The sequence below is a fragment of the Salmo salar genome, chromosome ssa01 (assembly GCF_905237065.1).
Source record: "Salmo salar chromosome ssa01, Ssal_v3.1, whole genome shotgun sequence".
NCBI classification, from domain to species: domain Eukaryota; kingdom Metazoa; phylum Chordata; class Actinopteri; order Salmoniformes; family Salmonidae; genus Salmo; species Salmo salar.
Window position 1 is genome coordinate 48,560,931 of NC_059442.1, and position 19,555 is coordinate 48,580,485.

A 19,555-nucleotide genomic window follows, 5' to 3' on the forward strand; every position below is an offset into this window, starting at 1 on the left:
ACAAAAAGCTTATTTCTCTCAAATTTTGTTTACATCCCTGTTAGTGAGCACTTACATTTAGATTTACGTCATTTAGCAGACGCTCTTATCCAGAGCGACTTACAAATTGGTGCATTCACCTTATGATATCACTTCTCCTTTGCCAAGATAATCCAGCCACCTGACAGGTGTGGCATATCAAGAAGCTGATTAAACAGCATGATAATTACACAGATGCACCTTGTGCTGGGGACAATAAAAGACCAATCTAAAATGTGCAGTGTTGTCACACAACGAGGCTCAAGTTTTGATGGAGTGTGCAATTAGCATGCTGACTGCATAAATATCCACCAGAGCTGTTTCCAGGGAATTTAATGTTAATTTCTCTACCATATATCAGGTATGAAGGTAAGACCCAGATGCAGACATCGTCGAATTAACAATGGTTTAATAATCCAACAGGGGCAGGCAATAGACAGGTCAAAGCAGGCAGGGGTCAGAAAACCAGAGGTGGGGCAATGGTACCGGACTGCAAACAGGGTCAGGGTAGGCAGAGGTCAATAGTCTAGAGGTGGGGCAAAGTTACAGGTCGGTAGGCAGGTTCAGGGTCAGGGGTAGGCAGAGTGGTCAGGCAGGCGGGGTCAGAGTCAGGACTGGCAAGGGTCAAAACCAGGAGGGAGAGAAAAAGAGAGACTGGAAAAAGCAGGAGCTGAGACACCAAAGCACTGGTTGACTTGACAAACAAGACAAACTGGCAACAGACAAACAGAGAACACAGGTATAAATACATTGAGGATAATGGGGAAGATGGGCGACACCTGAAGGGTGGTGGAGACAATCACGAAGACAGGTGAAACAGATCCCTCCAACGTTGTTTTAGGGAATTTGGAAGTACATCTAACTGGCCTCACAACCGCAGGCCACGTGTAACCACACCAGCCCAGGACCTCCACATCCAGCTTCTTCACCTGTGGGATTGTCTGAGACAAGCCACCCGGACAGTTGATGAAACTGTGTGTTTGCACCGAAGAATTTCTGCACGAACTGTCAGAGATCGTCTCTGGCAAGCTCATCTGTGTACTTATTGTCCTCACCAGGGTCCTGACCTGACTGCAGTTTGGCATCATAACTGACTTCGGTAGGCAAATGCTCACCTTTGATGGCCACTGACATGCTGGAGAAGTGTGCTCTTCACGGATGAATCCTGTTTTCAACTGTACGGGGCATGCTTTTTCTGATGTCAACGTTGTGAACAGAGTGGCATAAGCTACGGACAATAAACACAATTGCATTTTATCAATGGCCATTTGAATGCACAGAGATAGCGTGAAGCAATCCCGAGGCCCATTGTCGTGCCATTAATCCGCCGCCATCACATGATAATGTGATGCATGCATGATGCGTGTGTTGCGTGCATGATAATGAACGGCCCCATGTCGCAAGGGTCTGTACACAATTCCTGGAAGTTAAAAATGTCCCAGGTCTTCCATGGTCTGCATATTCACCAGACATGTCACCATCCATTGAGCATGTTTGGGATGCTCTGGACCGACGAGTACGACAGCGTGTTCCAGTTTACGCCAATATACAGCAACTTTGCACAGCCATTGAAGAGGAAATGGACAACATTCCACAGACCACAATCAGCAGCCTGGTTAACTCTATGCAAATTAGATTTGTCGCGCTGCATGAGACAAATAGGGATCACACCAGATACTGACTGGTTATCTGATCCACGGCCCTATCTTTTTTTAAGAGGTATCTGTGACCAACAGATGCATATCTATATTCCCAGTCATGTGAAATCCATATATTAGGGCCTAATGAATTTATTTAAATTGACTGATTTCCTTATGTGAACTGTAACTCAGTAAAATCTTTGAAATTGTTGCAAGTTGCGTTTATATTTTTGTTGGTCAGTCCCGTTGGGTGTGCTGTGGTGTCACACTGCTAGATGGGTTAAGGGTTAGAGCCAGGGGGTTAGAGATAAGGTCAGGGTTATGGTCACCTCTACTGATACCCCAACAACCGGACGCTTTTGGACGTTAACACTCCATCTTATCTCCTCCATTGCAGAAGAGAACCTCCCCCAACAGTTTTTTTTCATCGCATCAAGACCAGTATGTAGAGGATCTAGTTTCAGGCGTTTATTTTCCGCCTGCTATGTTATGTTAAGGTTATGGTTAAGAGTTGCTGTAGCTTAACTAGATGCTATCTGTTGTGTACATGAAAGCTCATCCAAGTGTGTGTATTTGTGTGTGTGTGCATGTGTGTTTTACTTTTTTTAGGTGCGTAAGATCATTCGTGTGTGTAAGGGGATCCTGGAGTATTTGACTGTAGCTGAGGTGGTGGAGACCATGGAGGACCTGATCACCTACACCAAGAACCTAGGACCAGGTAACCTCACCTGTAGGCTCTGACCCTTAACTTCTATGGGCTACGTGGGACGCTAGCGTCATAATTCAACTTTCTCAAACATACAACTATTTTACACCATTTTAAAGATACACTTCTCCTTGATGTAACCACATTGTCCGATTTTCAAAAAGGCTTTACAGCGAAAGCAAAACATTAGATTATGTTAGGAGAGTACATAGACAAAAATAATCACATAGCCATTTTCCAAGCAAGGACATGTGTCAATAAAACCCAAAACACAGCTAAATGAAGCACAGACCTTTGACGATCTTCATCAGATGACACTCCTAGGACATTATGTTACACAATACATGTATGTTTGTTCGATAAAGTTCATATTTATATCCAAAAACAGCATTTTACATTGGCGCGTGATGTTCAGAAATGTATTCCCACCAAAACCTCCGTTGAATGTGCACATCAATTTACAAAAATACTCATCATAAACGTTGACAAAATATATAACAATTATTTAAAGAATTATAGATAGACTACTCCTGGATGCAACCGCTGTGTCAGACTTTAAAATAGCTTTAAGGAGAAAGCACATTTTTCAATATTGTGAGTACATAGCTCAGTCATTACAGCGACCTATACAGACACCCGCCAAGTTCGGGGCAACCTAAACTCAGAATTAGTATTAGAAATATTCTCTTACCTTTGCTGATCTTCGACAGAATGCACTCCCAGGACTGCTACTTCCACAAGAAATGTTGTTTTTGTTCGAAATAATCCATATTTATGTCAAACTACCTCCGTTTTGTTCGTGCGTTCAGGTCACTATCCAAAGGCATAACGCGCGAGCGCGGTACCAGAGACGAAAAGTCAAAATGTTCCATTACCGTACTTAGAAGCATGTCAAACGCTGTTTAAAATCAATCTTTATGGTATTTTTAATGTAAAATTGCGATAATATTCCAACCGGACAATAGCATATTCATTCAAGAAGAAAAAGAAGGAACGGCGCCCTTGCGGGACCGAGCATATCCAATCCCTTTGTTGCCAGGCAGTCCACTCAGTAACTGAGCTCCTATTATCTGCCCAGTGACAGGAGAATGCTCAAACCACTTTCTGAAGGCTTTTGACAGCCAATGGAAGCCTTAGGAAGTGCAACATAACCCCACAGATACTGTAGTTTCGAAAGGGACTAGAAAGAACTACTACAATTCTCAGCTCCTCCACTTCCTGGTTGACTTTTTCTCAGGTGTTTGCCTGCGATATGAGTTCTGTTATACTCAGAGACACCATTCAAACAGTTTTAGAAACTTCAAAGTGTTTTCTATCCAAATCTACTAATAATATGCATATTATAGTTTCTGGGCCAGAGTAGTAACCTGTTTTAATTGGGTACGTTTTTCATCCAGCCGTGAAAATACTGCCTCCTAGCCCAGGCAGGTTAACCTCTGAACTAACCTCTAACCCTGATCACCTATACAAAGAAACTGGGACCAGGTGACCTCACCTTAAGCCTCTGTCCCATAACCTCTGACCTCTAACTCAGCGGTTTCCAAACTTTTCTGTTCTGGGAACCACCAAATCACCATCAAAAGTTCATGAGGACCACCATTTGTGGAGTCTTTTTATTTATTTTATTTAGCCTTTATTTAACTAGGCAAGTCAGTTAAGAACAAATCCGGGGTAGGTCAAATTTAGAGTATTTTTTCTCAGTGAAGGTAATTGATTAGAGCCCTATTATTATTAACAATTTGACTTGTGAAAAGTAACGTAAAAGTAACGTTAAATTGCTTAGAATACCATTAATACTGTTATTAATTTTGGAAGAAAAAAAATATTGACAAAATAAAATAAAATCTCTTAAAAAATGTGGACCACCAGACCCCAGGTTGAAAACCTAACCTGACCTCTAACCCTGATCACCTACACTAAGAACACCAGGTAACCTCTGACCATGAAGATAGTTGGTTCAGGATATTTTTCACTCCATGTTGTGATTGGCTACAGGTATGACTAAGATGTCTAAGATGATTGAGGAGCGACAGCAGGAGTTGACCCATCAGGAACACAGACAGATGCTATTCAACTCCATGAACACTGTCAAACAACTACTGCCTGTACTCATATCAGGTCGGTCGGTCTGTCGGACTGTATGTCTGTCTCTCTCTTTCTCTCTTCCTCTCTCTCTCTGTTGGTGTTTGTGTGTGAATTTGTGAATTTGTTCACCTCCATGAACACTGTCAAACAACTATTGCCTCTTCTCATATGAGCTCTGTCTCTCTGTGTTTATTTGTGTGTGTCTGCCTGTCTGTCTGTCTTCTCTGCACACTCTTCACACACACAGCCGCCCAGTAGATACCAGAGTTGTCATAGCAGCACTGATAATTGCAGTGGTAATTAGAACTTGGCTCTGACAGAATGACTCCCAGCCCACTATTTCTCTATACACACTCACTCAGGCTCTCATTCTCTCAAAGATACACACACACACACACACACACACACACACACACACACACACACACACACACACACACACACACACACACACACACACACACACTAGTCCATGTACTCTGCAGTAATCCTCATCTCTCTCTCTCACCAGCCATAAAGATCTTTGTAGCGACTAAGAGCACACACAGTGCTGGGGTGGATGAGGCAGAGAGAAACAGATTCTTTACGTTTGAGAAGATGAGTGCTGAGATTAGTGAGATCATCAGAGTCCTACAGCTTACCACCTGGGATGAAGACACATGGGCCAACAAGGTACACACACACACACACACACACACACACACACACACACACACACACACACACACACACACACACACACACACACACACACACACACACACTTCACCCCCTGACTCCCCTTCCAGACACACACTAGTCTCTGGTAGTATCTCCCTTCCCATGTTCCTCTACACTAGACGCAGCATTTCCTAAACCAGGGGTGTTCCTATCCAGGTCTGGTGGTCTGCTGGTTTTTTCTTCCTGGTAATTAATTGATTGACCAGAGAGTCCACTCGCCTGGTTTTCCAAATCTGAATTAGTCCCTGAATAGAGGGTAGGGTGAACATCAGCAAGTACTATTGACCTTCGGAACTAGATTGGAATAACCCTGTCTTAATGCATACTTCACTTTCTCTGTTTAGTTTCCACTCTTTTCTTCTGTTGGGCTTCTGTTATAACTATTTTCTTTTTATTTTCTTTTTACTCCCTTCATTCTTTTCCTCCCTGTAGAAGGTAAGCCTGTCTCTTTCCCCTCTGCCATGCTGCAGTGTGTGTGTGAGAGAGAGTGAGAGCGTGTGTGTGTGTGTATGCGTGTGTTTGCGTGTGTATGTCTGTAAATGCTGTGTGAGGAGAGTGGGAGCGTGAGTGCATGTGTGTGTGTGCATGTGTGTGCGAGTGTATAACTGCTCTCTTTGTGTCTCTCTAGGACATGGAGTGTATGAAACGTTCTCTGGCGGTGATAGAGGCTAAGATGGCCCTGGCAAAAGGCTGGCTCAAAGATTCCCATGGACAACCAGGTACACACACACACACATATCCTATCCATAATCCTATCCGCCATGGTCTTGTGATACAGTCTACCCAAATACCTGCCTGCCCCATCATCCTTATAGTGACGTCCTCACAATACTAGCACTGCACTCCTTATGATTAATTCATTGTGTGTGTGTGTTTGTGTGTGTGTGTGTGTGTGTTTGTGTGTGTGTGTGTAGGCGAGCCTGGGGATGTAGCGGTGCGTGTGATATTGGATGAGGCAGGGAAGGTAGGAGAACTGTGTGCTGGAAGGGAACGCAGAGACACACTGGGAACAGCAAAGACTCTGGGACAGATGACCGATCAGGTCACAGAGCTACGTGTCAGGTACTGTGTGTGTGTGTGTGTGTGTGTGTGTGTGTGTGTGTGTGTGTGTGTGTGTGTGTGTGTGTGTGTGTGTGTGTGTGTGTGTGTGTGTGTGTGTGTGTGCTTGTTCGTTGTTATAATAACCATGTATAAGCCTTTCCAATCTCGCATGATAAGGCTTACATTATGTTATGTAGGGATGCACCGATATTACATTTTTGGCCGATACTGATATCTGATATTTTCCTTGCCAAAAAACCCGATACCGACATACAAAAAATGTGCGGCCCTTTAAGCATTCTAGAAGATAAATAGTTGAAACATACACACACTGACTAAAATGTTATTTTGTTGGCATTTACGTATGTCCCCATTACCAGTAAAACATAATCAAAACCTATTCTTTCACGTACTTGCTGTGCTGTATCGTTGTTCATTGTTTCAGTCGTTTCATTCTCCAGGATGAAACCAGGATTTCATCATACATATCAAGCAGTGAAGTCTCAGCTCTGTCTGTCCATGGCCTCTTCTGTCATGGGTCCTCTTCGTTGGTGCGCACTGTCACTGTATCCGTTTCCATCTTGTCCAGCTGTGTCTGTAACATTTCACATAAACCCTGTTTCTTGTCTGCATCGAAGTAGCGGTCCTTGTACCTAGCATCAAGCATGGTGGCGACACAGTAAAGAGGTTCAGAGAGAATGCCACTGAATCGCTTGTTCACAGCCTCTAGTAGACTACCTTTGCAAGTTTTAACCCCACGGTCTGTTGGCAGTTTTGTTGAGCAGGCATTTTAATGCCATGACAGAGAGTATCACGTCTGCTGCAGACGCAGTTGATGAGCTTATTTCTCAAGTCAGTTGTTCGAATGGAGCTAAGAGTGTGTTCATGTTTCCAAGTTTCAAACATGTTCTCAAATGCCATTGAAATGGCAGCAGCGGTATGAGAACCAGCACATTCTTGAGCATTTCCTCAGTACAAAATCCTCATTGACCCACTGTGCATGCTCATGGGGTTCACATCGCTGGTTCAAATGTCAGTCATGAAGCTAATAGCAGTGACAACCATAGCAAGTAGCTCATGGATGTGCGTTTCAACAATACTGTGTAACTAGGACAAAAAGGCTTCTCTACAGTTTTTACCCCCAAGCCATAAGACCCCAACCCCTTTTTTACGCTGCTGCTACTCTCTGTTTATCATATATGCATAGTCACTTTAACTATACATTCATGTACATACTACCTCAATTGGCCCGACCAACCAGTGCCCCCGCACATTGGCTAACCGGGCTATCTGCATTTTGTCCCATCCACCCACCACCCGACAACCACTCTTTTATGCTACTCTCTGTTTATCATATATGCATGCATAGTCACTTTAACCATATCTACATGTACATACTACCTCAATCAGCCCGACTAACCGGTACCTGTATATAGCCTCGCTACTGTTATAGCCTCGCTACTGTATATAGCCTCGCTACTGTTATTTTTCACAGTCTTTTTACTGTTGTTTTTATTTCTTTACTTACCTATTGTTCACCTAATACATTTTTTTGCACTGTAAGTAAGCATTTCACTGTAAGGTCTACATGACAAATAAACTTTGATTTGATTAACTCCGGTAGGTCAACATCTGAAAAATATTGCCTACTTGATAATGTGTACCGAGGCTCGAGGTGCTCGACCAGTCGGTGAAAGCCAACATCATCCAAGACAGAGAATGGTTGATTGTCAAGAGCTTTTGTTCTAAATAGTCGCTGCACATCTGGGGGTGATGTACTTTCAAATGAGTAATTAGGTTTGTGGTATTGAAAGATTTCACTTTCTCCCCTTCTTGGGAAATAATAGTAGCACAAACGTTGCATATGGCCTTTTTGTTATCTTCCTTTGAAACTTCAAAATAGATCCACATAGCAGACATTGTGGGCTAGGTTAGGAATGCTGTATTTTTCGTGGCGTCATTACGTCATCTACCTACGTTATATAGGTATGCACATCAACTTTGACATCGGTTTTCCACATCGGCGTTAAACTAGACATCGGGCCGAGGCCGATGTTGGCATTTTTAGCTAATATCTGCCGATTCCGATATACTTACCGATATATCGTGCTTCCCTAATGTTATGTCTATATGTATCATCATTTCAACTTTCTAATGGCTGGTATTTATTCGGGATCATGTTGAGTTGATTCGAACACATTATAAGGGTGTCTTACATGGTCATGACAATCTTACAATACATTAAACCTGCTAAGTGTTAAAGTGTGTGTGTGTGTGTGTGTGTGTGTGTGTGTGTGTGTGTGTGTGTGTGTGTGTGTGTGTGTGTGTGTGTGTGTGTATAATCTCCTCCTGTAGAGGACATGGTCCGTCTCCACCATGTGTTCAGCGGGCCGGTCAGTGTTCTCAGGGTCTGGACCTGCTGCTTGGGAAAGTGGACAGCGCCACCCGCAGGCTCGAGGCTTTAACTAAAGCTAAACTGGCATTCGCTAGGAGACTGGATGCTGCCCAGGTCAGCACACACATAACAATATTTGACGTTTTGTTTCTGGGTGGGTCGAAATATCAGATTAAATATTAAAAGGACAAAACCTAAAATGTCAAGTATGTGTGTGTGCCTCATAGGCATGGCTGGCAGATCCTAATGGGGGTCCAGAAGGTGCAGAAAACATCAGAGCCTTGCTGGCCAATGCCCAAAAAATCGCTGACCTGTGCGAAGACCTCCTCGAGAGAGACGACATCCAGAGATCCATCAATGAGATTGCGGGGCTCACCGCACGACTAGTGGAGCTACGCAAGCGGTACATTTTTTGGTTTCTTTGTTGTTGTCTGTTTTTTGAAGCGTGTAACTGTTGTTGTCTATTTTGTATTGTGTGTATCTTTTGTCTGTTTGCAGTCCATACTATGGGTAACTACTGTTGTCTGTTTGCAGGCCACACTGTGTATAAATGTTGTCATCTGTGTGATTGTCAGTTTGTCAGTTTTAGGCACATGCTGCAACCTCATGCCACCAGCATGTTCTGCCTACCCAGGGAGCCCTGTCTGGCTGGGTCTGTCTGCCCACTAGCAGGTTCAACACGTGGAGTGGACACATGCACACACAAAACATATTTTCTTTGGGATGGTTTGGAGACAGTCCAGATGAAAAAGTCAACAGTAGACAAGACAACAGAGTTTAAGAACAATTTGATTGATCTGAATTGCCTAGTTTTAAAGAGCCTGCTGACGGCTATTGACATCTCGGGGTGTTTTCACACAAATGTTTGTGAACTCAGTGGAGTTCGCTTTTTTTGTGCAGTGTGAACACTCCAAAGGAACTCAGACCCCTCAAAAGAGCCCCCGAAAGGAATCAAACTACCTCAGAGGTCTGTGGTGGTCTGAGTTCAGTTCGCTTGAATTCCGCAGTCCGGTTCCATTTTTTTAGGGCAATGTGAACACAAAGCTCCCCAGGTTCGCTTGTAATTATTCCCACACCACACACTAGACTACTGCAACACCATTTCCCCTGCCATAAACCCTTTCACATTCACAAAATAGTGAAGATGATGATATGCAGGTTCACTGAAAAAACATGTGCTGTTTTTGGATAGGCCTATTGATTAGCATAGAAATTCCAAAATATGTGTGGAGTTTTTAGTTCAATTTATTTGTTTTCAATATGTGATCTTTAGGCTAAGAGAGCTTCATAAGCTGTTAATTTGTGGGGTTTGAATAGTGTGAGAAGACACCAACATATTTGATGAGAATCACAACATAGAAAAATCTATTCTAGCTCTTAAAGGGGCAGTAGCCTACATGGGGTGTGCAATTTTCAATTACAGCATTATTTAATCTACAGTTATTCTTCAGCTATGTTTTCTGTTACCAATAATATGTACATTTTAATAGGGCTGGTCGGTATACCGTATTTTACGATATACCGGTATTGATGCACTGACCAGTTTGGGTTTTTACTTTACCTTCTATAACCCTATTTGAATGTTTGATTTGTTAAATGGTATACGCCGTGTGTAACGTCCATTTTTATAGTTTACTTCGCTACTTGAGTCCTCTCTCTCTCTCTCTCTCTCTCCGCTCTCTCTTTCTCCATGCTGCTTTCCACACAGACCTAGCCCCGCCTTATGTCACACAAGGAGCGCATTTGTTGTTCCTCGACCACGAAACAGTTGCATTCAGTCTGCATGGTCAATGCAGCACATGTGACAATGTTGATAACAATGATGCTGTTTTCACTTTGCTTCTTAATATACTGCTCAAAAAAATAAAGGGAACACTTAAACAACACAATGTAACTCCAAGTCAATCACACTTTTGTGAAATCAAACTGTCCACTTAGGAAGCAACACCGATTGACAATACATTTCACATGCTGTTGTGCAAATGGAATAGACAACAGGTGGAAATTATAGGTAATTAGCAAGACACCCCCAATAAAGGAGTGGTTCGGCAGGTGGTGACCACAGACCACTTCTCAGTTCTTATGCTTCCTGGCTGATGTTTTGGTCACTTTTGAATGCTGACGGTGCTTTCACTCTAGTGGTAGCATGAGACGGAGTCTACAACCCACACAAGTGGCTCAGGTAGTGCAGCTCATCCAGGATGGCATATCAATGCGAGCTGTGGCAAGAAGGTTTGCTGTGTCTGTCAGCGTAGTGTCCAGAGCATGGAGGCGCTACCAGGAGACAGGCAGAGTACATCAGGAGACGTGGAGGAGGCCGTAGGAGGGCAACAACCCAGCAGCAGGACCGCTACCTCCGCCTTTGTGCAAGGAGGAGCAGGAGGAGCACTGCCAGAGCCCTGAAAAATGACCTCCAGCAGGCCACAAATGTGCATGTGTCTGCTCAAATGGTCAGAAATAGACTCCATGAGGGTGGTATGATGGCCTGACGTCCACAGGTGGGGGTTGTGCTTACAGCCCAACACCGTGCAGGACGTTTGGCATTTGCCAGAGAACACCAACATTGGCAAATTCGCAGATGAACTAGGTTCACACTGAGCACATGTGACAGACGTGACAGAGTCTGGAGACGCCGTGGAGAACGTTCTGCTGCCTGCAACATCCTCCAGCATGACCGGTTTGGCGGTGGGTCAGTCATGGTGTGGGGTGGCATTTCTTTGGGGGGCCGCACAGCCCTCCATGTGCTCGCCAGAGGTAGCCTGACTGCCATTAGGTACCGAGATGAGATCCTCAGACCCCTTGTGAGACCATATGCTGGTGCGGTTGGCCCTGGGTTCCTCCTAATGCAAGACAATGCTAGACCTCATGTGGCTGGAGTGTGTCAGCAGTTCCTGCAAGAGGAAGGCATTGATGCTATGGACTGGCCCGCCCGTTCCCCAGACCTGAATCCAATTGAGCACATCTGGGACATCATGTCTCGCTCCATCCACCAACGCCACGTTGCACCACAGACTGTCCAGGAGTTGGCGGATGCTTTAGTCCAGGTCTGGTAGGAGATCCCTCAGGAGACCATTCGCCACCTCATCAGGAGCATGCCCAGGTGTTGTAGGGAGGTCATACAGGCACGTGGAGGCCACACACACTACTGAGCCTCATTTTGACTTGTTTTAAGACATTACATCAAAGTTGGATCAGCCTGTAGTGTGGTTTTCCACTTTAATTTTGATTGTGACTCCAAATCCAGAACTCCATGGGTTGATAAATTGGATTTCCATTGATTATTTTTGTGTGATTTTGTTGTCAGCACATTCAACTACGTAAAGAAAAAAGTATTTAATAAGATTATTTCTTTCATTCAGATCTAGGATGTGTTGTTTAAGTCTTCCCTTTATTTTTGGAGCAGTGTATAAATCCACTAGCATTCTATAATTACGCTATAAATTTGTGTTTCTTACATCTGCAAACAGCTAGTTTGTCTTTTCTTAGCAAGTTGGGCCTAAACTTTATTAGCCACTAATGCTAATCGCAAGTTAACTGGCTAGCTACCTAATAAATGTCAGTGGTAGAAAAAGTACCCAATTGTCATACTTGAGTAAAAGTAAAGATACTTTAATAGAAAAGGACTCAAGTAAAAGTGAAAGTCACCCAGTAAAATCGTAATTGAGTAAAAGTCTAAAAGTATTTGGCTTTAAATATACTTAAGTATCAAAAGTGAAATAGTATGAATTAGAAGTAGCTAAAAGAAAACATTCAATGTAGCCAAAGATTATAGGGTCCCCTAGGAAATACTTTGTATTTGTATGTTGTGTGTTTATTATGGATCCCCATTAGCTGCTGCCAAAGCAGCAGCTACTCTTCCCGGGGTCCAGCAAAATGAAGGCAGTTTAAACATTTCACAACACACTGTGTGCCCTCAGGCCCCTACTCCACCGCTACCACATATCTACAGTACTAAATCCATGTGTATGTATAGTGCGTATGTTATCGTGTGTGTGTGTGCCAATGTTTGTGTTGCTTCACAGTCCCCGCTGTTCCATAAGGTGTTTTTTAAATCAAATTTTACTGCTTGCGTCAGTTACTTGATGTGGAATAGAGTTCCATGTAGTCATGGCTCTATGTAGTACTGTGTGCCTCCCATAGTCTGTTCTGGACTTGGGGACTGTGAAGAGTCCTCTTGTGGCATGTCTTGTGGGGTATGCATGGGTGTCCGAGCTGTGTGCCAGTAGTTTAGACAGACAGCTCGGTGCATTCAACATGTCAATACCTCTCATAAATAAAAGTAGTGATGAAGTCAATCTCTCCTCAATCTCTCCTCCACTTTCAGCCAGGAAAGATTGACATGCATATTCTTCCCTATAAGCATGCTGAATTTCTGTTATCAGTTTGTTTACTGTGAAATAGCATTTTTTTCCAGAAGTTTACTAAGGGTTGGTAACAGACTGATTGGTCGGCTATTTGAGCTAGTAAAGGGGGCTTTACTATTCTTGGGCAGTGTAATGACTTTAGCTTCCCTCCAGGCCTGAGGGCATACACTCTCTAGTAGGCAAATAGGAGTGGCAATATCATCTGCTATTATCCTCAGTAATTTTCCATCCAGATTGACAGACCCCGGTGGCTTGTCATTGTTGATAGACAACAATTATTTTTTCACCTCTTCCATGCTGACTTTACGGAATTCAAAAGTACAATTCTTGTCTTTCATAATTTGGTCCGATATACTTGGATGTGTAGTGTCAGCGTTTGTTGCTGGCATGTCATCCCTAAGTTTGCTTATCTTGCCAATGAACAAGTAATTAAAGTAGTTTGCAATATCAATGGGCTTTGTGATGAATGAGCCATCTGTCACGATCGTTATCTAAATAATCAGACCAAAGCGCAGCATGAGTAGAGTTCCACATATTTATTGATGGTGAAACTTCAACAAAACAACAAAGTTATAACGAACGTGCAAATAAGTAGCGCACATAGGCACTAACACTAAACAAACAATATCCCACATCGCAGGTGGGACAAGGGGCACACTAAGTATGATCCCCAATTAGAGGCAACGACCATCAGCTGCCTCCAATTGGAAACCATACACACACCAACACAGAAATAAAAAAACTAGAAACCCCCCTAGTCACGCCCTGACCTGAAACACCATAGAGAACCCCGAGGGCTCTCTATGGTCAGGGAGTGACACCATCTGATTCAATGAATGAAGGAGCCGAGTTGTCTTTTTTTCCCAAAATGTCATTTAAGGTGCCCCATAGCTTTCTACTATCATTCTTAATATAATTTATCTTTGTTTCATAGTGTATTTTTTTTGTTTGTTTGTTTAGTCACATGATTTCTTAATTTGCGGTACGCTTGCCAATCAGTTGGGCTGCCAGACTTAATTGCCATACCTTTTGCCTCATCCCTCTCAACCATACAATTTTTCAATTCCTCATCAATCCAAGGGGATTGAACAGTTTTTACAGTCATTTTCTTATTGGGTGCATGCTTATTAGTAACTGGAATAAGTCGTTTCATAAATGCATCAAGTGCAGCATCTGGTTGCTCCTCATTACACACCACAGACCAGCAAATATTCTTTACATCATCAACATATGAATCACAACAAAACTTATTGTATGACCTCTTACACTATATTAGGCCCAGCCTTTGGAACTTTGGTTTTCCTACATATAGCTATTATATTGTGATCAAATAAAAGTTTATTTGTCATGTGCCAAATCACATGCTCACTACATCCTATGGATTTGGATACTGCTTTAAAGCAAATATCTGCAGTGTTAGTAAAGATATGATCAATACATGTTGATGATTTAATTCATGTGCTGTTTGTAACTACCCTGGTAGGTTGACTGACAACCTGATCCCAGGGGCGAAAATCTGATATCAACTTTGGGGGGGACAATTACATGAAATTTTCTCAAGAGCAATTCCTGAGGGGGACACCAAAAGTAGTGCTGTAATACATAGCTGATCCAGTTTCAGGCACTGGTTACAGTTACGTTTTTTCCTGAGTGGGCAGCTTGATGATAGCTAGTCAATATTTAAATCACCCAGAAAATATACTTCTCTGTTGATATCACATACATTATCAAGCATTTCACACATATTATCCAAATACTGACTTTTAGCACTTGGTGGTCTATAGCAGCTCCCACAATAATGGGCTTTAGGTGAGGCAGATGAACATGTAGCCATATTACTTAAACAGAATTTAACCTCTCTAGGGTCGGCGGGACGAAATCGTCCCACCTACTCAACAGCCAGTTGAATCCCGTGGCGCGTTATTCAAATACCTTAGAAATGCTATTACTTCAATTTCTCAAACATATGACTATTTTACAGCATTTTAAAGACAAGACTCTCGTTAATCTAACCACACTGTCCTATTTCAAAAAGGCTTTACAACGAAAGCAAAACATTAGATTATGTCAGCAGAGTACCCAGCCAGAAATAGTCAGACACCCATTTTTCAAGCTAGCATATAATGTCACATAAACCCAAACCACAGCTAAATGCAGCACTAACCTTTGATGATCTTCATCAGATGACAACCCTAGGACATTATGTTATACAATACATGCATGTTTTGTTCAATCAAGTTCATATTTATATCAAAAAACAGCTTTTTACATTAGCATGTGACATCCAGAACTAGCACACCCCCTCGGTGAAAGCACATTTTGCAATATTCTAAGTAGATAGCCCGGCATCACAGGGCTAGCTATTTAGACACCCACCAAGTTTAGCCCTGACCAAAGTCAGATTTACTATAAGAAAAATGTTATTACCTTTGCTGTTCTTCGTCAGAATGCACTCCCAGGACTTCTACTTCAATAACAAATGTTGTTTTGGTTCAAAATAATCCATAGTTATGTTCAAATATCCTCTGTTTTGTTTGTGCGTTCAAGACACTATCCGAATGGTAAAGAAGGGTGACGCGCATGACGCATTTCGTGACAAAAAAATTCTAAATATAAGCATGTCAACCGCTGTTTAAAATCAATTTTTATGCCATTTTTCTCGTAAAAATGCGATAATATTCCGACCGGGAAAGCATGTTTAGGTTCAAAGAGAGAGAAAATAAAAACATGGGGTCGACTCGTGCACGCGCCTCAGTCCCATTGTCCTCTGATAGAGCACTTACCAAAAGCGCTAACGTTTTTCAGCCAGTGGCTGGAATTACATCATTCAGCTTTTTCCCGCCTTCTGAGAGCCTATGGGAGCCGTAGGAAGTGTCACGTTACAGCAAAGATCCTCAGTTTTCATTAAAGAGAGCCAAGAAGAACAAGAACTTGTCAGACAGGTCACTTCCTGTAAGGAATCTTCTCAGGTTTTTGTCTGCCATATGAGTTCTGTTATACTCACAGACACCATTCAAACAGTTTTAGAAACTTTAGGGTGTTTTCTATCCAAAGCCAATAATTATATGCATATTCTAGTTTCTGGGCAGTAGTAATAACCAGATTAAATCGGGTACGTTTTTTATCCAGCCGTGCAAATACTGCCCCCTACCCCCAACAGGTTAACATTAGATCGTCTCTAAGCTTTACAGGAATGTGGTTCTGAGTATAGACCGCGACACCACCTCTGTTGGCATTTCTGTCTTTTTAAAAAGAGCAGATAAACAAACAAACAAAATACTGCAGAGTTCCTAAGAGCTAGTTGCGATGCTGCCATCTCCGTCGGCGCCATCTTCATCCCTCCGCTTGAAGTCCTGACAAAATTCTTCCCAGGGGGCCGATGAGCCTGGTACCGCTATAAGTTTTTTCCTTCTATGTAGTTTTTCCTTGCCACTGTGCTTCTGCTTCTGCTAGCTCTTTGTGGTCTTGGACAGATTACTGTAAAGCACTTTGTGACAAAGGCTTAATAAATAAATATGATTGCTTGATATCTTTCTTGCCCTCATCCTTTCTCTTCTCCCCCCTCACTCTTTCACTTTGTTTCGGTTTCTCTCCTCTATCTCTCCATCTCTTCTATTTCTCCCTGTATCTCAGGGGTAAAGGGGACAGTCCAGAGGCGCGTGCGCTATATAAACTCATTGGAGCAGCTCTCCTGACCCTGCAGGCTAAGACCAACAGAGCGGTGGCCAACATGAGACCTGCCAAACCAGCCATCACTCTGCAAGGCAAGATGGAGCAGGCCCTACGCTGGGTCAACAACCCTGGACAGGATGACAGGGGTGTGGGTGAGTGAGGGAGAATGGGATGTGGGGAGAGGAGAGTGGAGAAGGCAGGGGAGAGGAAAGGAGAGGGAGAGGAAAGGAGATGATAATACAGTACAGTGTCCATCTTTATTTTGCACACCCCTATGTGCATGTGTGTTTATGTTGTACTCTGTTTCTGCCATGCTGCCGTCTGAGTGCAGTGTGTGAGTGGCCACAGCACAACTCAGGTAACTGCTTTTACAGAGAACTGAACCATAAAGCTGTTGTGCTGTACAATGAGCTCCAAAAGTATTGGGACAGTGACACATTTTTTGTTGTTTTGGCTCTGTACTCCAGCACTTTGGATTTGAAATGATACAATGACTATGAGGTTAAAGTGCAGACTGTCAGCTTTAATTTGAAGGTAATTTCATCCATATTGCGTGAACTATTTAGAAACTACTGCACTTTTTGCAAATAGTCCCCCCATTTTAGGGGGGGACTATAAACGGTTCAACTGATATGGATGAAACCCTAAAATGAAAGCTGGCAGTCTGCATTTTAACCTCAAAGTCACTGCATCATTTAAAATCCAAAGTGCTGGAGTACAGAGCCAAAACAACTAAATATTTGTCACTGTCCCAATACTTTTGAAGCTCACTGTATATCGTTTTACTATACTAAAGTAGTACTATCATGTCATCAGAGACATGGCCATGAACTCTGAGTCGCATTAGTGCACACTGTAGCAAAAACGTTTTGCAATGGGTAATGTTTTGCAACAGTCTATCAAATCCAGTGTGTTACACATGCATTACTCTACCCTCAAGGTCAGGCAGCAATCCGGGGCTTGGTATCGGAGGGCCGCCGGTTGGCTGGAGGGCTGGGAGGGCCGTACCGGCAGGACATGATTGTCCGCTGTGATCGCAACGAGGTGCTGATGACATCACTGGCAGACATAGCGGGGAGGGGAGAGGCCGAAGCCCCGCAGGCTAAAGCTACTGCTTCACAACTACAGGAAAGCCTGAAGGTAACACACACGCAGTGATGGGCAAAGATACAGGTAACTTCCAAATTAAAGGAAACACTTGAGTAAATGAGGGATACAAAGTATATTGAAAGCAGGTGCTTCCACACAGGTGTGGTTCCTGAGTTAATTAAGCAATTAACATCCCATCATGCTTAGGGTCATGTATAAAAATGCTCAGTTGCCCATTATTTTGGCTACCATGGCTAGAATAAGAGATTTCAGTGACTTTGAAAGAGGAGTCTCAAAGGAGCATAGGGTGTTTAAAGTGTGGGTGTGTGTCTCAGTCACCAGATCCCAACCCAATTGAACACTTCTGGGAGATTCTGGAGCGACACTTGAGACAGCCTTTTCCACCACAATCAACGAAACACCAAATTATGGCATTTCTTGTGAAAGAATGGTGTTACATTCCTCCAATAGAGGTCCAGACACTTGCAGAATCTATTCCAAGGCACATTTAAGCTGTTGCAGCCCAAAGCCCTATTAATGTGCTAACCACACCACCCGCATCATGTGCGCGAGCGTTGCAAAATAAATTTGCACATACATGTAATTCAATCATTGCACCCACACTGCTCGCGCGCATCAACTAAAATATAACTTGGTTCTATTTGTGACGCTTGACACGCTGCAAGTCCCGCCTCTCCAATCTCCTGCATATATCCACGTGGGTGATTGAACGATGAATTGAGGTTCACACTCCAGTCCAGTTGTTGGTGGTAATGCACCTTAAAGTTGGATGCCAACCGCCATATAAAGTCCAAAGAAGAAGAAGCCTGATGGAGAGATTACGAACTCGGTTCACCCTTTTATCTGTGGATCAATTGTCGAAGTAGAATACCTTGTGCATTTCAGGTAAAATAAAAACCAACATTTTCTATCCCAGGACAAATTAGCTAACAACAGCAAGCTAGCTAGCTAAATTGCCATAAATGTTTAATGCTTTTCGACCTGTCCCCAAATAATTATAGTTGATTAAGAGTTTGTTTTGATATTTCAACCTGCGTGTCCTGATCGCGTCTGGTGTGGGCGGACAAAATCAACATGCGTGTGAGCGGTGTGGTCAGCACGTAAGACACTTAATGTTGGTGTTTCCTATATTTTGGCAGTTACCTGTACATCAACATGTATCTTGTTACAAAATACCCTGATGTATCAAAATAAACAACACTGGTGCCAAAATATGTATTTAATTAAAATGTGTATTTTGTATTTTCAAAATACAGAATATACATTTGCGGGTAGCCTCAAATGAATTATAAAACATTTACATTACTTATGACCCTAGGCTAACACGCTGAACAGTATAAATAGCCCAGACAATTGGCACAGTTCATAGAGTTGTTAGTCTTCAGAGCTTTGTGGTCCCCTATTACTACAAATTTGCATCATTGGTGTCAGAAATTAGATACTGTGCCTCAACATGAGCTCGCAGTCAGAGGTGCAAGTGGAGGTGGAGGTGAAAATGGGTTTGGAAGAAAGTCAAGGCATGGAACTAACTCCCCGAATGAGAGGGAGTGTACTGATGGCATAGTATGGCATAGGCAATAACACAGTGTTTTGCTTTCAAAGTCAAATTCACTTTCCCCTTTTGGACCAACGTCACTGCATTATTCTCGCTCTGGAAGTGCATCCTTGTGCTTCAACTTTCTTTCAAGCTCCTCCACTCATCCACTGACCCCTCTCATGGCCTCACACAATAACGCCATAAGACTTTTGATACCAATTCAGCAAATTTGGGGTGATAGGGGGCCACAAAATTGTGAACTGCTTT

General features: G+C 42.9%; 1 protein-coding gene across 5 annotated transcripts in view; it reads left to right on the forward strand.

Annotated features, from left to right (window-relative positions):
* The window catches only part of LOC106604178 (vinculin), a 44,989-nt gene that overhangs the window by 16,526 nt on the left and 8,908 nt on the right, over positions 1–19,555 (forward strand). For 3 of the 5 annotated variants that reach the window (XM_014198600.2, XM_014198596.2, XM_014198598.2), the window contains exons 4-13: positions 2,268–2,376; positions 4,360–4,482; positions 4,961–5,121; positions 5,602–5,604; positions 5,798–5,888; positions 6,084–6,231; positions 8,566–8,719; positions 8,833–9,008; positions 16,603–16,793; positions 17,582–17,781. In XM_014198600.2, coding sequence (XP_014054075.1) covers positions 2,268–2,376; positions 4,360–4,482; positions 4,961–5,121; positions 5,602–5,604; positions 5,798–5,888; positions 6,084–6,231; positions 8,566–8,719; positions 8,833–9,008; positions 16,603–16,793; positions 17,582–17,781 — 1,356 coding nt within the window. The remainder of the gene's footprint in view (positions 1–2,267; positions 2,377–4,359; positions 4,483–4,960; positions 5,122–5,601; positions 5,605–5,797; positions 5,889–6,083; positions 6,232–8,565; positions 8,720–8,832; positions 9,009–16,602; positions 16,794–17,581; positions 17,782–19,555) is intronic. The other 2 variants (XM_014198597.2, XM_014198599.2) reach the window with 1 other exon arrangement.